This window comes from Pantherophis guttatus, chromosome 5 (genome assembly GCF_059756535.1).
Source record: "Pantherophis guttatus breed Tessera chromosome 5, ASM5975653v1, whole genome shotgun sequence".
NCBI lineage: Eukaryota > Metazoa > Chordata > Lepidosauria > Squamata > Colubridae > Pantherophis > Pantherophis guttatus.
Genome location: NC_142067.1, coordinates 116870638 through 116888145, shown reverse-complemented (window position 1 = coordinate 116888145; position 17508 = coordinate 116870638). Strand labels below are relative to the sequence as shown.

The 17508-nt window shown below is 42.4% G+C and overlaps 2 protein-coding genes across 19 annotated transcripts in view; both read right to left on the bottom strand.

The window, feature by feature from the left end:
- Nucleotides 1-1215: 1215 nt before the first annotated feature.
- FBXL3 (F-box and leucine rich repeat protein 3) lies at nt 1216-16073 on the bottom strand. Its single transcript, XM_034417050.3, has 4 exons — nt 15319-16073; nt 7519-7641; nt 4023-4194; nt 1216-2865 (listed from the first exon to the last, which is right to left on the bottom strand). Exons 1-4 carry the CDS (start codon nt 15724-15726, stop codon nt 2222-2224), a joined length of 1347 nt encoding a protein of 448 aa, XP_034272941.1. The 5' UTR covers nt 15727-16073; the 3' UTR covers nt 1216-2221.
- Nucleotides 16030-17508, bottom strand: part of MYCBP2 (MYC binding protein 2) — a 139040-nt gene continuing 137561 nt past the window's right edge. For 13 of the 18 annotated variants that reach the window (XM_060686536.2, XM_060686546.2, XM_087895503.1 and 10 more), the window contains one exon: nt 16441-16705. In XM_060686536.2, coding sequence (XP_060542519.2) covers nt 16590-16705 — 116 coding nt within the window. In that variant the 3' untranslated portion in view covers nt 16441-16589. Of the gene's footprint in view, nt 16706-17508 lie in introns of all 18 variants that reach the window. The other 5 variants (XM_060686538.2, XM_060686545.2, XM_087895506.1 and 2 more) reach the window with 1 other exon arrangement.

Sequence of the window (17508 nt, the reverse complement as noted above, 5' to 3'; positions counted from 1 at the left end):
AAATATGTGTAAATTTTTTAAAAACTTTTCAATAAAAAAAAAAATCATGTGAAGCTATGGAAACAAGCAAACTTCTTTTTGTCTTTTTTAAAAACAACCATCCAACCAGAACTAAGTATGTGGTCAGATCAGAAAGACCTGGAACACATTAAATTCCAATCAAATTTAGCTCCTAAATGGACATCATTCACATATCTTGACAAAATTGTGCTTACATGTTATATGCTCAAGCCATTCAACCAAGTCGCGTTAGAATGAGACATTTGCAGTTAAGTATCTACACATTTCACAGAATAACAATGAATGGTTGCTTTTTTAATTACCAGAGGATTAAAATACAAAATGAATAATTGGGAAAGCTGGTCTTTTTTGCAATACCTATATAGAAACAGCTGCCAAAAATATTCTTCAGCTGCAGAGAAACAAGTCATCCTGCTCAGTTTGAATCCTAACCATTTAAACCAAGTTGCTTAATACAGAAGGGTAAAAAAACCTGCTAAACACCCTTCACTTGCTCAGCCTGTTGCTTCTCTCCCTCATCATGAAGGTGACTGCTATGAAATTTCTTTCAGATACAGGCTACAAATGAAAGGTGTGGTGGGAAGGAACATCATTAACTTGCAATTTTTTAAAAAATAAATTCATTTTGGTGAAAGTTAAAAAGCTGGTTTGTTAATGTCAGATTTTTTAAAATGGGTTTTAAGGTATAGGGATGTGTTTGCACACGAAAAGCCACTCTTTTTGTGGTTGTTGTTGCAACACCTCCAAATTGACCTGAGGTTGACTGGCAGAAGAGTCAGTGCCTGAAATCAGACACGATTATGAGTGTGTGCTGGGGTCTCATTTCCCCTTAAACGGGCTATTATGATCACGGAGGGCCCAAGCTGATCACTAGCAATTTCTCGTATTTTAGTTGCCATTCAACCTCTGGAAGTCATAGGATGTACTCTAAAAGACCTTCACAAATGGCTTCATTCTTAGAAAACTTGTATAGCACATTTTTAAAAGCATGCAATTAGCATGCAATTTTTTAAAAAGCCCAAAATATAGGCTATGGCTCCCATTAATATTTTCGCTTATTGGGCTTCAGCAATATTTTAAAACATGTTTATTATAGATGTTATTGCCCTATGATTGTTACATTTTCATTTTAAAAAACTAGAGGGGAAAAAAAAGAAAAGAAAATACACCGCTAATAATTTACAGACCACTAGATTTTCTGGAGAAGTTTAATAAGCAGCAGATACTTACATTTTTCACACACAAATATACCCCAGCTACTGTGTCCCACGGGTCTATATAACATTACAGAAACACCAAACGACCCACAGTTATGATTTGGGATTTGGAATTATACATTTGAACTTGAAGCAATTCATTGTTATAAAACCTGGGTTAATGCAGTTTCCCAGATTACGTCATTGAAGTGATATATGCTCTTTACAAAGTCAATTGCAGTAATATTTCCAGGCTAAAATACTGTAATTTATCAGATTTGGAACTGCAGCCTCTTAATATGTAAACACATGTCAATGTCTACATACATTGGCATCCGTCATGTTGGGACAAAAAATAGCCAGTGATAAAAAAAGTCACGTGAAAACATTTTGTTCCTCCCTGGTCACTTTTTTAACCCAGATTTTAGAAACCAGCACTAAGGACTAGACTGATTTTTTATAGTGCTTGAGAGATCCTAAGATTTAGAATTTAGAATAACAGTTGGAAGAGACCTTGGAGGTCTTCTAGTCCAACCCCCTGCTTAGGCAGGAAACCCTACACCACTTCAGACAAATGGTTATTCAACATATTCTTAAAAACTTCCAGTATTGGAACATTTACAACTTCTGGAGGCAAGTTGTTCCACTGATTAATTGTTCTGTCAGGAAATTTCTCCTTAGTTCTAAGTTGCTTCTCTCCTTGATTAGTTTCCACCCACTGCTTCTTGTACTACTAGAATAGCTTGACTCCCTCTTCTTTGTGGCAGCCCCGGAGATATTGGAAGACTGCTATCATATCTCCCCTAATTCTTCTTTTCATTAAACTAGACATACTCAGTTCCTGCAACCGTTCTTCATATGCTTTAGCCTCCAGTTTCCTAATTATCTTTGTTGCTCTTCTCTGCACTCTTTCTAGAGACTCAACATCTCAAGATCACGAAGAAGCTTATTATGATGAAGCTTCCACCAGGCTGGCCCAAGCTATGGGCTTGCCCCCAATAGCTCTACCAGGTGGGCATCATGTCTGGAAACCAAACTCTTCCAAGATGCTTGGACACTTCCCAATGAATCTGTTCCAAGCTATACTTCTGGTCAGGGATCAAGACCTCTTCCATTATCGACAGCTGAGACAAGCGGCCGCCACACATTTTCACAAACTCAACAAAGGCACTGCAGGAAACCTCACATTCTCCGAGGCCAATGGCCGACAGATTCTTACAACGCTCGGCAATCCGGATCAACTCTTCATCCAGGGGCCGTAGTCCGTTGGCGCACACCACCAGTTCAACCAGTCGCGGACATGTCATTCCGACTCGTCCAAGGACCTCTTTGCTGACCGATCTCCCAAAATAAAGATGGGTGACCGGAGTTTCGTATCGGAAAAATGGATCAAATTCTTCTTCGTACAAGAAAAAGTACATAACCAAATTCACTTTAGGGGAATGTCTGATGAAAGCGTCCCAACTGCTTTTCTCCAGAGTGTGGAACTGCGTTTGTCCTGGGTTCTCACTGACGACATCAATGCGCAAATGTTCCAATCGGACATGTTTTTCAGATGATAGAGCGAGAAGGAGCTCGTCGCTTAACAAGTGGTAGTTCAAGGCCAGCTCTCGTAAGCCGTGGCACTGGTCAGCTACACAAAGGATTCCTAAGGAAAGAAAACACAATATGAATTCACCTTCGGCCTGTCATAGAATAGAAACACCTACACTACACTAAATGCAAAAACTAACAACTCTGAATAGTTTAGAAATAAGAATGGGGATGAGGACTAAAGCATTTCCTCACTTGTGATAACAAAGCTCACCTGGAATTTTAATCTGGAAATTAAACCTGCTAATAGATCTAGATTTTATTCATACAGAAAAAATTCTTCAAGTTAAATATACTTTCCTATCATTCATTATAGGTAGTCCTCGACTTGCAACCATTTGTTATGTGACTTTTCAAAGGTAACGGCACTGGAAAAAGTGACTTATCACCATGTTTTACACTTATGACTGTTGCAGCATCCCTGTGGTCACATGATCAAAATGTTGTCACTTGGCATCTGGCATGTATTTATGACTTGTTGGGGTATCCTTGGATCATGTGATCCCCTTTTGAGATCTTCTGACAAGCAGAGTCACTGGGGAAGCCAGATTCACCTAACCACCATAGCATTAGTTTAACAATTGCAATAATTCACTTAACAACTGTGGCAAGAAAGGTCATAAAATGGGACAAAACTCACTTAACAACTGTCTTGCTTAGCAACAGAAATGTTGCCTCAATTGTTGTAAATTTAGGACTACCCATAATTAAAGAACCTCCATCTACTTCTAGAATAATAAAATAACCATTCCTCCTTTGCCAAAAGCTATTAGGTCATTTTTTAAAAATGCGGCACGTTATTCAGGAAAATGTTTTGCCAGTGGCAGGAATCACGTGTTGTGGAAGTGACTAAAGCAGGGAGAGGCCTGGCAGATATGATGAAACAAACCACACAAGATATGCATTTTGGCAACTGATTAAAAAAAGAAAGAACACAACAAAGATTTGACTGTTTTATCCCATTTCAAAAGAACTACTGGTGAGGTTATCTATGTATGTATGTATGCATGTATGCATGTATTTATTGCCTGCCTTTAGTTTTTTAAAAATAACTCAAGGTGGTGAACACATCTAATACTCTTTCCTCCTTTTTCTCCCAACAATAAACTTGTGCAGATCATCCTGAATTTTTGGAAATTTCCAATATAAGCTGGGTATAAATGCTAATTCAAAATATTCATCGTACAAAAAATATTCCCAAAACAAACTTACCTGCTGGAGAAACATGGGGACAACTGCTCATTTTTAAGAGTTTTAGGGTATCACTGTTGTTAGCCACCAACACCTTGAGAGATGGATCATCTACTGGCGTATCGTCTATCTTGAGTGAAGAAAGGGATTTGGAGTTTACAAATACCACAGTTAGGGCTGAAACGAAGTGTGACTGTAAAAAAGGAGAAAACATTGAAATCAAGAAACAAAACAATAATCCCATTCTAAAATGAAGTTTATTCACAGAAAATGAGAGCAAACTCCAAAAGACTCAAAGTACCCACATATTTTTCAGCTTCTCAATATATTATATTGTGAATTAAAAAAAATTCTGGGTTTGCTGATTATATTGGTATGGTGTTATAAAAATGACTAGTACATACTATTATATAAAAATAAATTGAGGCTTCATGTTATTATCCTATTCTACTGCAGCAAAAGGAGTCAGAAGTCAATATGCTATTTTTTTTCCTGTCAGGGTGTGGCCAGAAGGTGGTGCCATGAAACCACGGTTCTATATTTAGGCTGTAGCTCAGAGCTGGCCTCTTCTGCTGGCTGACATCCATGTGAAACCATTCAGAGCTTGGGAAAAGGAGGACAACTTCACTCCCCATCTTTCATCTTTAAGGGAGCCCTGCCCAATTATTTTAATAATGGATGAGGGAGAACCCATTGAAATTAAATCTAGACAAACAGAAGTGCTGTGGAGAAGGAGAGACATGGGACAAAGAGGAAGCTTCCCTGGATAGGGCTGACCACCTGAGGAGGAGCAGGATTCCCAGTTGGCACAGCATTGTCAGGTGGCAGCAGTGAGGACCGGCAACACTTATGGCATTGCCCACTTGATCGTTCCTGAGCAATAGTTTTGCAGGCCTTAGTTACAGCCTCTGTCGACTACTGCAGTGCTCTTTAGTTGAAAAGGATCAGAAAAATGCTGCAACTTGGCTATTCTCTGACTGTACAGGTAGTCCTTGACTTACAACAGTTTGTTTAGTGACCATTCAAAGTTACAACGTGCACTGAAAAAGGTGACTTTTTCACCTTTCCATGGTCCGGGATCAAAATTCAGATGCTGAGCAACTGCATGTATTTATGATGGTTTCAGTGTCCCGGAGTCACATGAACACCTTTTGTGACCTGCTGACAAGCAGAATCAATGGAAAAGCAGATTTACTTAACAATTGTGTTATTAACCTAACAACTGCAGTGATTGATTCAACAATTGTGGCCAGAAAGGTCATAAAACGGGGCAAAAACTATAAATATATATTTTGCTTTAATTTATATGCTGCCCTTCTCCAGAGACTCAGGGTGGCTTACAATGCATTAAGCAATAGCCTTCATACTTTTGTATATTTATACAAAGTCAGCTTATTTGACAAATGTCTCACTCAGCGACAGAATTTTGGGGGTTCATTGTGGTTGTAAGTCAAGGTCTAACTGTATTGAAGGTTCTAAAAATGTCTGCTGAACACAACTTGGTTTTAGTGTTGACCTTAAATGCCCTAAATGACTCGGAATGAGACTGCCCCTCCCGCTATGATCCCACACAATAACCCTGCTTGGCAGGAAACACCCTTCTGAAGATGCCTCTGCAGCTTGGAGCTCAATTCCCAGGTAAATGGAAAACAGCCTTTTCCTGCATGGCTTCCAGATTTCAAATCACACGTCTGTCTCTTCCTCTCACAGTGTTTAGAAGGTACCGTATTTTTCGGATTATAAAACGCTCTGGACTATAAGACGCATCTACCTTTTTTGGTGAGGAAAACAAGAAATCTGCCTCTGCCTCCCAGCAATTTTGCCTTGTTGCAGCAAACAGAAAATAGTCTGCTTTATTTTCATTTTCGTTTTCAGCATAGCTTGATTAGCACGAGAAGAAAAGAAATCTGCTCCCAGCAATTTACCTCCTTGCAGCAAGCAGCGGGGGCCCGCGCAAAACAGCTGAGTTGGGAGGCCAATCCAAGGGACAATCAACTTGTGCTAATTAGGCTGTACTGAAGCTGAAATGGGCTCTTTCTTCTTGCTACTTGCTGCAAGGAGGTAAATTGCTAGGAGGCAGAGGCCAAAGGGTGGGGGCCAGTAGGTGAGCGGGGCTACATTCGGTGTATAAGATGCACCTAAATTTTCATCCCCTTTTAGTGGGGAAAAAGGTGTGTTTTATATTCTGAAAAATACGGTAGTTAAAAACTCAACATCCTTTCACAGGCCTTGATGGTTCATTAACAAGTGGTTTTATGGGGGGTTTCAATTTGAATTGTATTCATTTTGTGACTTCTACATTCTTGTCTTTTTTTTTTATTATTATTATAAACTGCCTTAAGAGTCCTCTTTTTTTTTTAAAGGGCAGGTTATAAATCCAATCTTCAAGACGAATAGATTTGTTGCATTCTCAAGTTTTGTTCCGGCAAGATCTCTTTACGTTTCACTAGCAATGGTGGAATCAGAGCTTCTGTTGGAACTGATAGCACTGACTTTTGATACAAAGTGAAGGATGTGTTAGTTGGAAAAGGGACTACCAGACATCTTCTGATATATATATATATTTGCCAGCGTGGATTAACGTGGCTCTCCCTCCTTCTCTGTGTGCCTGGAAGAGAAAGCTTGATCACAACATGGCCACAATTTGTTGTTCCAGATTTGCTGGTAACCAACCACACCGGATTAAAAATCTGCTTAGTACTTGAGGATTTTGAATATTCTGTTGCAATTGGGATGTTATGTTACCCTAATATGGATGATGGAGTCAGCAATCCAGTGGAAAGACATCAAAGAAGATATTATATGGATTATAAATTTAAAGTCATTGATTTCATCTACATAAGGGAATATTTTTTAGTATGGTGGGCAGAAGAACAAAGATATTAAGAATTGTTGTGTATGGTAATTTTGTAGGAAAGTGGGTGGAGACAGGCTAGTGTATTGATTGTATAGATTAAGAAAAGGGATGCTTAAGAGATATATTTATGGGAGTGGAGGAAATGGATAGAGCAGAACAAATGTAAAATTAGAATTTATGGGGAAGGCTGCTTTGAAATGTTATATTAATATACACAAAAGATTAAATGTTAAAGTAGGATTTATTATATAGTTTTAAAGTGGAAGGTTGTTTTGAAATGTTATATTAATATATAGACATAAGTATGGGGGAGGAGAAAAAAGGGCAGATTATTGCTAAATTGGGAGTCATAATAATATTACTGTGTTAAATCAGAAGTTATTATACAGTGTTATAGTAGAATGTTATTTTGAAGTGCATGGTAAGAGGGGGAAGTAATAATATTAATAATATCATTAGAAGCAAGGGTCAGTATTTGGAGGCGGGAGTAAGGGGATGGTAAATATTATATAATCTGTTATGTATTAGGTTTTTATTTTGAAGAAGTCACAGGGGGGATGGGGTGGTGAGGGGGGGTTAGGGAGGAGGGGGGGAAAAGGGGGAAAATTTGTAATTGAAAACTTTTTCAATAAAATAAAATAAAATAAATCTGCTTAGTACCTTTGGTAAATCCATGAAACTCGGTCGAGCAGTGGAAATCAGTCCGAGGGTCTTTAAAGAACAATTGACAAGCTGGGATAAAATATCACAGGCAGCCTCAGCCGATTCCTTGCTGCTATCCACCTGAAGGAAAAAAAAAAAAAACCAACAGGAGTCAGTGGGTAAACAGTCCCTTCAAATACTATATACAGGTAATCCTTGACTTACGACCACAATTGAGCCCAATATTTTGGTTGCTAAAGGAGACATTTGTTAAGTGAATTTTGCCCAATTTTACGTCCTTTCTTGCCACGGCTGTTAATTCGAATCACCACAGTTGTTAGGTTAGTGACACAGTTGTTAAGTGAACCTGGCTCCCCCACTGACTTTGCTTGTGGGAAGGTCACAAAAAGGGATCACATGACCCCGGGACACTGCAACCGTCATGCATACAAGTCAGTTTCCAAACAACTAAATTTTGATCATGTGATCACAGGGATGCCGCAATGGTCATGTGTGAAAAACGGTCATAAGTCCCTTTTTTCAGTACAGTTGTAACTTTGAATGGTCACTAAATGAACCATTGTAAGTCGAGGCTTACTTGTACTTTGCTGTTGACTGAAAAGTATTTCAATTCCAAAAATATACTAAAAAGTATCATGCTGATGTTGTTCCTGCTATGAGCCACTGGATGAGAAAACCCCTATTTTAGGTTATACTCAGTGGTGGGCTGCTGCCAGTTTGGACTGGTTCAGACGAACCGGTAGTTGTTTTTTAAGCCATGCGCCACATTTTTTAAGTCGTGCGCATGCGTGCAAGCACAGAAGGCCACACATATGCTCGCTTCACTTCACTTGCGTATGCGCTCATATTTTCAGTGCTGCGGCGAACTGGTTGTTAATTCATGTGCTGCCCACCTCTGGTCATACTAAATGTGAAACATTCGGACAAAGGATGTTGCATTACTTATCACCAGGAGCAGAATCTGCAACAAAATGCCACAGAGTGTCTTCCTATTTATAACAAGCAAACAAACAAAAAAGTGCCATCCTTTCAGCCATCCTTCCAGGCAGTAACTCACTTGAAGCAGGCATTCTCTATTATGCTGTATTTTGGTTTGTTATTCAACCATCTCTGTTCCTAAGTATGCCAAGTCCTCTCTGAATTGTTGTGGTGTTATGTGTGTACCCATGTGCATGGTGAATAATTCAGAAGAACGCATTAATAATATAACTCACATATTGAGCTCTCAAGAACTAAACGTGGAGCTGGCTATCAATGCTTTCAGGTCAAAATGTTACTTGTTGTACAGGACAACAACCAGCTCAATGGGAAACAAAACAGGAACTTGGTTTATACGCCATCATAAATCATTAATCAAGATTGTGCCTCTCATCTTTCCTTTCACTTGCCTTCTTCGGTTATTCAGTGTTACATTGGCGACAGTGGTGGGAATCAAAATTTTTTACTGCTGGTTCTGTGGGCGTGGCTTGGTGGGTGTAGCATGGCTTGGTGGGCATGGCAGGGGAAGGATACTGTAAAATCTCCATTCCCTTCCCACTCCAGGGGAAGGATACTGTAAAACCCCCATTTCCTACCAATCAGCTGGGATTCGGGAGGCAGAGAATAGATGGGGGCAGGGGGCAGAAGTGGTATTTACCGGTTCTCCGAACTACTCAAAATTTCTGCTACCGGTTCTCCAGAACTGGTCAGAACCTGCTGAATACCACCTCTGATTGGCAAGCTATGATTTGTGTGTGGGGGGGTGGGGGGGTGGGGGGGTTTCTCAAAGCTCAAACAGTGAACAAGTTTAATTCCCTGTTGGCAATCCTGATTTGAACTTCAATGTGAAAGACAGTTATGTTCTCCAAAAACGGGCACACTTGTCGAAGAACAAAAAAACTAGATAAACCGATAAGCATTCATTTGACACAAACGGGAAATGTCTCTATTGCGAGGGAAGTAGAAAACACACATACCAGCACTTTTTATCTTTTTAATAAAGGGAAATATTTGTAGCTCAGGATTAAAATGAGGGGTCCTTGGTACTCCCTGAGCTTGCTTGTTTTCTTGCCGACATTTCATTACCCAAACTAGGTAACACTGATGATGTTACCTAGTTTGGGTAATGAAAACAAGCAAGCTTAGAGAGCACCTAGGACTCCTCACTTTATCTTATTTTCTCACTGAGTGTCCCAAAGATGCTTTTTCAGGAGGCAACTGGATTTTCTTGTTTTTTCTTTGAAGACATTTTGCTTCTCCTCCAAGAAGCTTCTTTCAGCTCTGACAGGATAGTGGGGGATAGAAAGATGATCTGGATGACTGAGAATCCCTGACTCTCTTCTATGCCTTCATGCAGAGAAGGATTGAACTTCTGTACTGCTGTTTTTTTTGGGGGGGGGGGGATCTGCAAGATCCTTGGGGTTTCAGGGTTTTCCCTCACTCAGAAACTTCAGACATTTTAAAGGTTAAGTGTGTTTTGCATGTGAGCACTGTCTAAGCCTGATCGATTGTTATCCATCAGACTGAGGCACCAGCAGTTTCACTCAGCAAGCAACTGCCTAGGAAGAAAATATGTTCCCTTCCTTCCTGTTGGGTGCTCGCCTCAATGGGCATTAACCTTCACCAAGTTTACACATTCATCCCCGTAGCTCTTCTTTTATATCAGCAGGTCATTATTTAAAACATAAAACAACTGCAGGATTGTCTACACCAAAATCAAAGCAGGTGGGAAAGCAGATCCAACCATCTCAGCAGCTCTTGCCTTCTGGAATCTCATCCTGTCCAAGTTGTGTGGTCTACAGGAAGAAAAGGCTCATAAGAGCAACTTGCAATTTGATAGGTTTGAAAACTCTAATAGGGCATTTGGGAGCTTCCCTTCTTTAGCTGAAAATTTACTCATATCAGGGCATCAGAACATTCCAGGAGTTAATTCAAAATGCAACCAGATCTTGATTTCTTACTAGATCTGGAAATTCCAGTTATTCAAAAAGCAACCTTCCTACCAATCATTCCAAATCTGTTCTTACACTTTCAATCCCACGCTTGGATCCATCTAGCTTCCAAACAGGAGATTTACATATCACTAGAGTATCAAGATTGCCATTTCAACAATCCTTTGTCTGGGAAGTAATCTACATATCAAGCTGATGAAACAATAAAGCATAACGATAGGAGGATGGGTTAGAGGCCTAACATGTCTTGAAGCCATATTCTCAGATCTGATTAGAATGGGAAAAAGTATATTTCATCTCCATATATGTGTCTGAGGGGGAATCCTGTCAAATAATGCTGCTATTCACTGGCTCCTTATCTGGAGTCTACAAATGGTCTCAAAAGCCTCCATCAAAATCTTCATATTTAATCTCCTCAACATTACTACCAGGAAGGGTTGGGTTTGTTTTTTTGGTGGCATCAACCCCTTTCTTCTCAGGTGGAAACTACCTAACAAGCTGACTGTGGTCTTTTATTAGATCTCATTCACAAACTAAACTAAACTTTTCATGTGGAATACAAATCATTCCTTCCTTTTACTGTCCGAAACCTTCCTGAAAAACTCATGGCACAGACTGGCTATCCATAAGGCGCTTCACATTTCTATTTAGAATTTTTGTCACTTTTCACCCAACCTCCTTAGGGCCTAAGGTGTCTAATTCTACTCTAGTATGCTGGCTGAGAGCCTGCTACTTTCTGTTTTATGAATTTTAACAGCTGTCTGGCTTATTACATCAATCTTCTGACTACTGCCCGTCTTGCAAAAACCTTCTGCTATTAAAAGGTGTTAGAAGATGGATTCTTAGGTGTTTGCTGAGGCTTTCCTCAGAAATTTCACAGCTGGTGGTTTCTCCACATGCCATCTGGCATACATGTACTTCAACTGGAATGACCTCATGTAATTACTGAATTTGGTACAACCAACTATACTGCCCCAACCAGAAAAGAAACACCAGAAGACATCTTCCTGTTTGACTAGAAGGAAGCATCCATCCTCTGGAAAATATATTTTTTGGGAGAGAGGGGAATGGCATTTTTGTTTAAGGTTCTGAGGTCCTTTGTCCTGTTTTCATTTTTTTTAAACTAGACTTATGAGCAGCTCTATAGTTGTTTTAGCTCCTTAAGCCTTTACCATGATAGAAACTGGAAGGAATTGGAATTAGATGGGGTAAAAACATGTCTCCAGGATTCTCTATTGTCCTGGAAAACATCCAGAAGAAATATCCATTGAGCAAATATTCAATATCCCTCCTCAAGTTCAGCATAAATGTAAAAATAATTTAATAACTACCTGTTGTGCTCTTGGTCTCCTCTCTATCAGTTCCTTTTTTGAAATTATGACTCACAACATATAATTAAGATTATAAAAAAATTAAAAGTTTGAGTAATCATTTTGTTTTAAATAAAGTAGTTAACATACCCCACCGAACACCCAAATACAGATGCCTAAGATATAATTAGAACTTAAAAATAACTTGCAACCAAACAAAATATTATTCCATTCCATTCCCTTATTCTATTTCTTTCTTATCCATCTCATCCTTCCTTAATCTATCCTTTCCTGCCATATCCTTCCCCACCCTTCCCTTCCGTATTCTTTCTTACACGAATCTTTATTGGATTATAAACATATGCATCAACTCACAAACCAGGGCTGGGGAATTTTCTTTCTACATGTAGCCCACAGATCATCCTGCTGAAATCAACCCGCAAAGATAAAATATTTTGCCAGCATGATTTCAAGCCTCTTCCTTGGAGCTGCTGGGAAATTTTAAAGTTGGAGCTGGGCATTCTTAGCCAATCAAAAACTCCCCTCCCCCTCTTTTGGTGTCTCAAAACATGATCAAGTAGGCTTCAGTGTTTCTCCATAAAACTGAGGGATCAAGTTGAAACCTCAGAATTTCAAAGCATCCCTCTCCATCTCAGATTAAATGGTTGAACTCCTGAATTCATCAGTTGATTAATTTCACAATCAGCTAGTCTAATTCTAATTCCATGAGGGAAGGTCCAATATATTTAGAGGTGGTTCTGCTCCCTTCTCAGCAAGCTGTTCCAAATGTCCCATGAGAGAGTATATGTTGAGCCCTAGGCTACCCCAAGGTGGATGCTACTGGGAAACTATTCCAGATGTGCCCAAACCATGGAGCAGCACAACAGCATCACAGCATTGAACATTTTATTTTTCTAAGTTCCAGCTTTTGGATTTAAAATGTTTTCATGTCAGGGTCAAAATATCCCGGAAAATAAGGCATTTTTCAGATTTTAGCATATTATCCATTAAAAAAATCAATACAAATGCAACTTAAATAAACTCAAATAAAACAATGGACATGTACACAATTCACTGAGTTCAATGATAATCCATCATGTGTCAAAAAATTTGTAACAGCTATTATTAGTCAAGCACAACACTTCACATCCCTTAACACAAAGTTTGTGTAAGGACTCCCAAGGTAAATCACACATGATCAGTGTGTGGGTGGGACTAATAAAACATTCAATTGGTGTCAGCTATTTTTGCGTTAACCACAAAAATGGCCCTGGCCCTCTCTTGCTTGCTGCCATTTTTCTGTGTCTGCTCCCTTAACCACCAAAGGAAGAGAGTGGCTTCCTCAACAAAAGGGGCTGATTAGACCAGGTTTTCTAGGAAAAGATATTGTTGGCATGGCATACTCTGCTGTGGAAAGGTTTAGCAAAAGTATTTTCTCCCTACCAGGAGGTTCTTTATTTATCTGAGTTGGAGGCCTGATATTATTCTATGCCATCCAAGTGCAATATAACTATCCTTCCTGATTGGCAGAAGCTAGAATCAAAAGTTTGTCAGATTTTCAAATCTATTTTCCTGAAAATCAGAATATTGCAAGTCCAGGTTTGAACTTTGCTAAATCTCAGGTGAACTTCTGCTTTTAGCTAACAAGCCACAGCCTCATTAAGCCTTTCATGAATCTTATTAAGATTGTGCAAATAATAATCTTATTGACAGATGTCTGCATCACCATGGACTATTCAGCTTCATGGGAATGAGTGGCTAAGCAGGCAAAGCCTTTTAACCCTGGTTAACCTGGTTGCACGGTCCCACTGACTGATTCTTTTCTCCGCAACTACACTCTGTAGAACACTCTCCCCATGTTTTGCCTCTCACTGCTCTGTTGCTTGGAAGTTCCCTCTATCCCCTTTTGCCTGCATCTTATTTTGCAGATTTTGTTCAATCTGTCAATTCCTCCTCAGAAACTACCATTCTTACTCCTGGTCACTATTTGTATTTTTCAAAACACCTCAGGAGCACCAATTTCACCTGCTATCAATCTATGTTTATTTCAGTCGGTCTTCAATTGCCCAAGAATTTAAAGTTTCAGTACTGTGGTTAGCATCATTCCTAAAAACAGGTATCTCCTGTTTTTATCTGAAGATAAATACTTAGTGAGGGGCTGTCTCTTCTCCAGGTCTGTGATCAAGTTTTTAATATTTACTCCACCAAGGTTGAATTCATCCGCTCTTTGTCCACCAGTAATTCCTTCCACTTCTTCCCATTCTGCTATTTCTTTCACCTGCCTTCTAACCACCTTGGTCCAGCTCCTGCAATTCTCCTTCAACCCTCTCTCTCTACCTGTGTCCTCTGTCACCCGCTGAAGGGAGTTGGGGAAAAGCTAGCCAGCTGGGTTCCCAACTCCAACTGAGAAAGGGAGGGCTGTGTGTGTGGCTGGTATCTAGGGCAAAAACCTCGGGGTGCTATCCCATTTTCAATGCAGAAAAGAGATGCTGACTACAGGCTGAGAAGCACCCTCCTTCCCTCAGGGACTCCCGTTCAGCAGGAACTATCTATTGCCTCCAGTGAGTTAAATCCCCTTTTCCATCTGCTGACATTTTCTGCCCTCTGTTGTCGGAACTCAGGCTCTGTATCCATCGGACACCGATCTCTGAAAATCAACCCAGATTCTGACTGAACTGGATTTGGAAGATGTGTATTGTTCAATACAATGGCACAGCAGTTCAACCAGGGCAGCTCTCAGATTCAGAGAGGAAAACAATTCATCCACAGAGCACAGTGGGGAAATGTGGAAACCGCTCCGAATTGGTCAGAGAGGGGAGCGCAGAAACGATAGGCTTTCAGAGGACATCATCCCTACTGATTACAGCAGGATACATCAGAATAACAAGAGCTGGAAGGGACCTCGGAGGTCTTCTAGTCCAACCCCCCCTGCTCGAGCAGGAGAACCTGTACCATTTGAGACAAGGTGGCTGCCCCAGCCTCTTCTTAAAAACCTCCAGTGATGAAGCACCCACAACTTCTGGAGGCAAGTAGTTCCGTAGGTTAATTGTCCTCATTATTAGGACATTTCTCCTTAGTTCTAGGTTGCCTCTCTCCTTGGTTAGTTTTCATCCACTGTTTCTTGTCTTGACTTCAGGTAATTTGGAATATAGGCTGATCCCCCCTCCCCCTCCCGTAGGATTCTTTCTTAATACTTTGCTGATTTTAAGGCAGCAACATGGAGTATCTAGAAATTAGATGGAATTTCCTAACAGGGAGAACAATTCATCAGTGGAACGATGTCCTCCAACAACGGAAATTTTTAAGAAGAGATTAGACAACTGTTTGTCTGGGATGGCATAAAGTCTCCTGCCTTGAGCAAGGGATTGGACTAGAAGACCTCTGAGGTTCCTTCCAGCCCTATAATTCCATTTCTCTTCTTTGTGGCAGCCCCTCAAATATTGGGAATACAGCTATCACGTCTTCTTTTCTATAGACTAGACATTCAGGCCACCTGAATCCCTGGGCCCGCCGGGTCAGGAAGAAGAAGAAGCCCGGCCAACCTGGCTGTCGCTCACCTTGAAGCTGACGTACTGCAGGTGCCCGGCGTGCCGCTTGAGGATCTGCTTGATGAGCTCCGGGTGGGTGGCTCTGGCTCCGGGTTGGCCCAGCTCGAACTCGAAGCGGCGCCACAGTTCCGGCAGGTGGAAAACCCGTTGCCAGCCCCGGCAGACCTGCGAGGCCCGCGCGCGGTCCAGCAACGGCAGGTGCTGGAAGACGCGAAGCAGCACCTCCGGCAGCAGGGAAGCCCAATCCGGGCCGGGAAGATCCCGTCGTTGGCTTTCGTCTTCGGGTTCGCCCGTTGGCTCTGCTACCGCCTCCCGCTTCATGCTGCCCGGGTAGCCTCGGCGACGGCGACCCTTGGAAAGGCCTCGAGCGCCGCAGCCCCTTTGCCTAGTCGCCATGGCAACGCCCCCCCTCCTCATCCCCCAAGCGACGGCCTTAACCCGGGCCCGGACGTCGCGGCCTCAGCTGCCTCCTCCTCTTCCCGCGTCCCATGGAGTGGGGGATGGAGGCCCGCGTTTCTCTCAACCAGGCCGCCGCGAGCGTCTCCCTCCCAAACGCCTCTCGACGGCGTTTCACCGCCTTGTTTACTTCGCGCCCGGTCAAGATGGCGGGAGGCGGCGCGGCGCATGCGCAGCCCCTTCCATCCCTCATTTTTTTTCTCTTCTCCACACCCCGTCACCCCTCACCCAGCCCGACAAAAATTTCTCCTCAGGAGTCTCCGGTAGGAAAAGGCCCCGCGTGGCTTTATTGAGGCTACATTCCCTTCGGCGGCGCTTGCTGGGCGGGGGGAGGCGCCTTTACGGAAGTGCACTTCGGCCAGACGGCGCCCCCGGAGCCCCACACACACACACACAAAAAAAAAAATTGGGAGGAAGGAAGCCGCCATTATACAATCCAGGACTTTTGAGGCGGGACAGACATAGACACGACTATATATATATATATATAGATAATATATATATATATATAAATCTATACAACGCCTTCAAGACTGGTTACATCGAGGACGCCCCGCCGCTGTTTGATCGGCCTCCCGCCCTGCCCTGCCCGCGGCAGCCACAGTCCGTCATTCAGGAGGAGGAAGAAGAGGAGGAGGAGGATGAAGAAGAAGAGGCGAAGTCAGCAGCCTCCGGAGTCCCTGCTCGTCGAGGCTCGAGGGGGGTGGGGGTGGGGCGGATGCGCAGCGAGGCCACATGCAAAGCGCCTGAGGCGGGCTCGGCCCCGGCGCCGTGCTGGCCAAATGGTCCCCGGCCTGGGTTTCGACGTTTCGGCTCAGTGGCGGCTAGAAAGTGTGCGCGTTTCTGCAGACGCCGCAGCCCAGCGCGAATTCCTCGCCCGTCGGAGGGTGGACGACGTGGAGCGGACACTCGGCCCCTTCCAGCTGCTTGCTCTTGGGACCTGCAAGAGAAGCCAAGGCCGGCCATTAAGCCCCGGGTTCCCGCCGATCACATGATCGAAATTCATTTGCTTGGCAACTGACTCATATTTATGACGGTTGCCATGTCCTGGGATCATTTTTTGCAACCTTCTGTTAAGCAAAGTTAATGGGGAAGCCAGATTCAGTTAACAACCTTGTTACTAAACAACTGGACAGTGATTCACTTAACTGTGACAAGAAAGGTTATAAAATGGGGCATAATTCAACGAATGTCTCACTTTGCAACAGAATTTGTGGTCGTATGTGGAGGGCTACCTGTTGTGACTCCGACCCCCGAGCCCGTCTTATTGGAGGGAGAAGGCTCTGAAAGTGAAGGGGAGGAGTTGGCAAGGCCTCCCTCTCCAGGACCCTCCTCTCTGGCAATGCCTCAGGTGTCTCCCGAAGGAGAAGAGATTGGCCAGGAGCCAGGTATCGCCGAGCAGTCGCAATCGGACAGTGACGAAGATAAGTCTTGGCTGGATCCACGCCAGCGTCGGAGAGACAAGCGCACGCAGCAGAAAAGGAGGCGTGCCAGAGATTAAGCTGAGTCACTGGACCACACCCCACAGGAGATAAAAGAGGGTATGGTGGCCATTCAGGCTCTGTGACGGACAAAACTAAACAACTAGCGAGTTGCATTGTATCTCTGAAACTACGTTATCTGCCTGCCTTGGATTTAATACGGACTGGACTTGACAATTCTGTGTATTTGTTTTGATTCTCTGTGAGTAATGTTCTTGGCAAGCAGCTACTGGGTTGCTGCCAATCCTGTTATCGAAGGAAT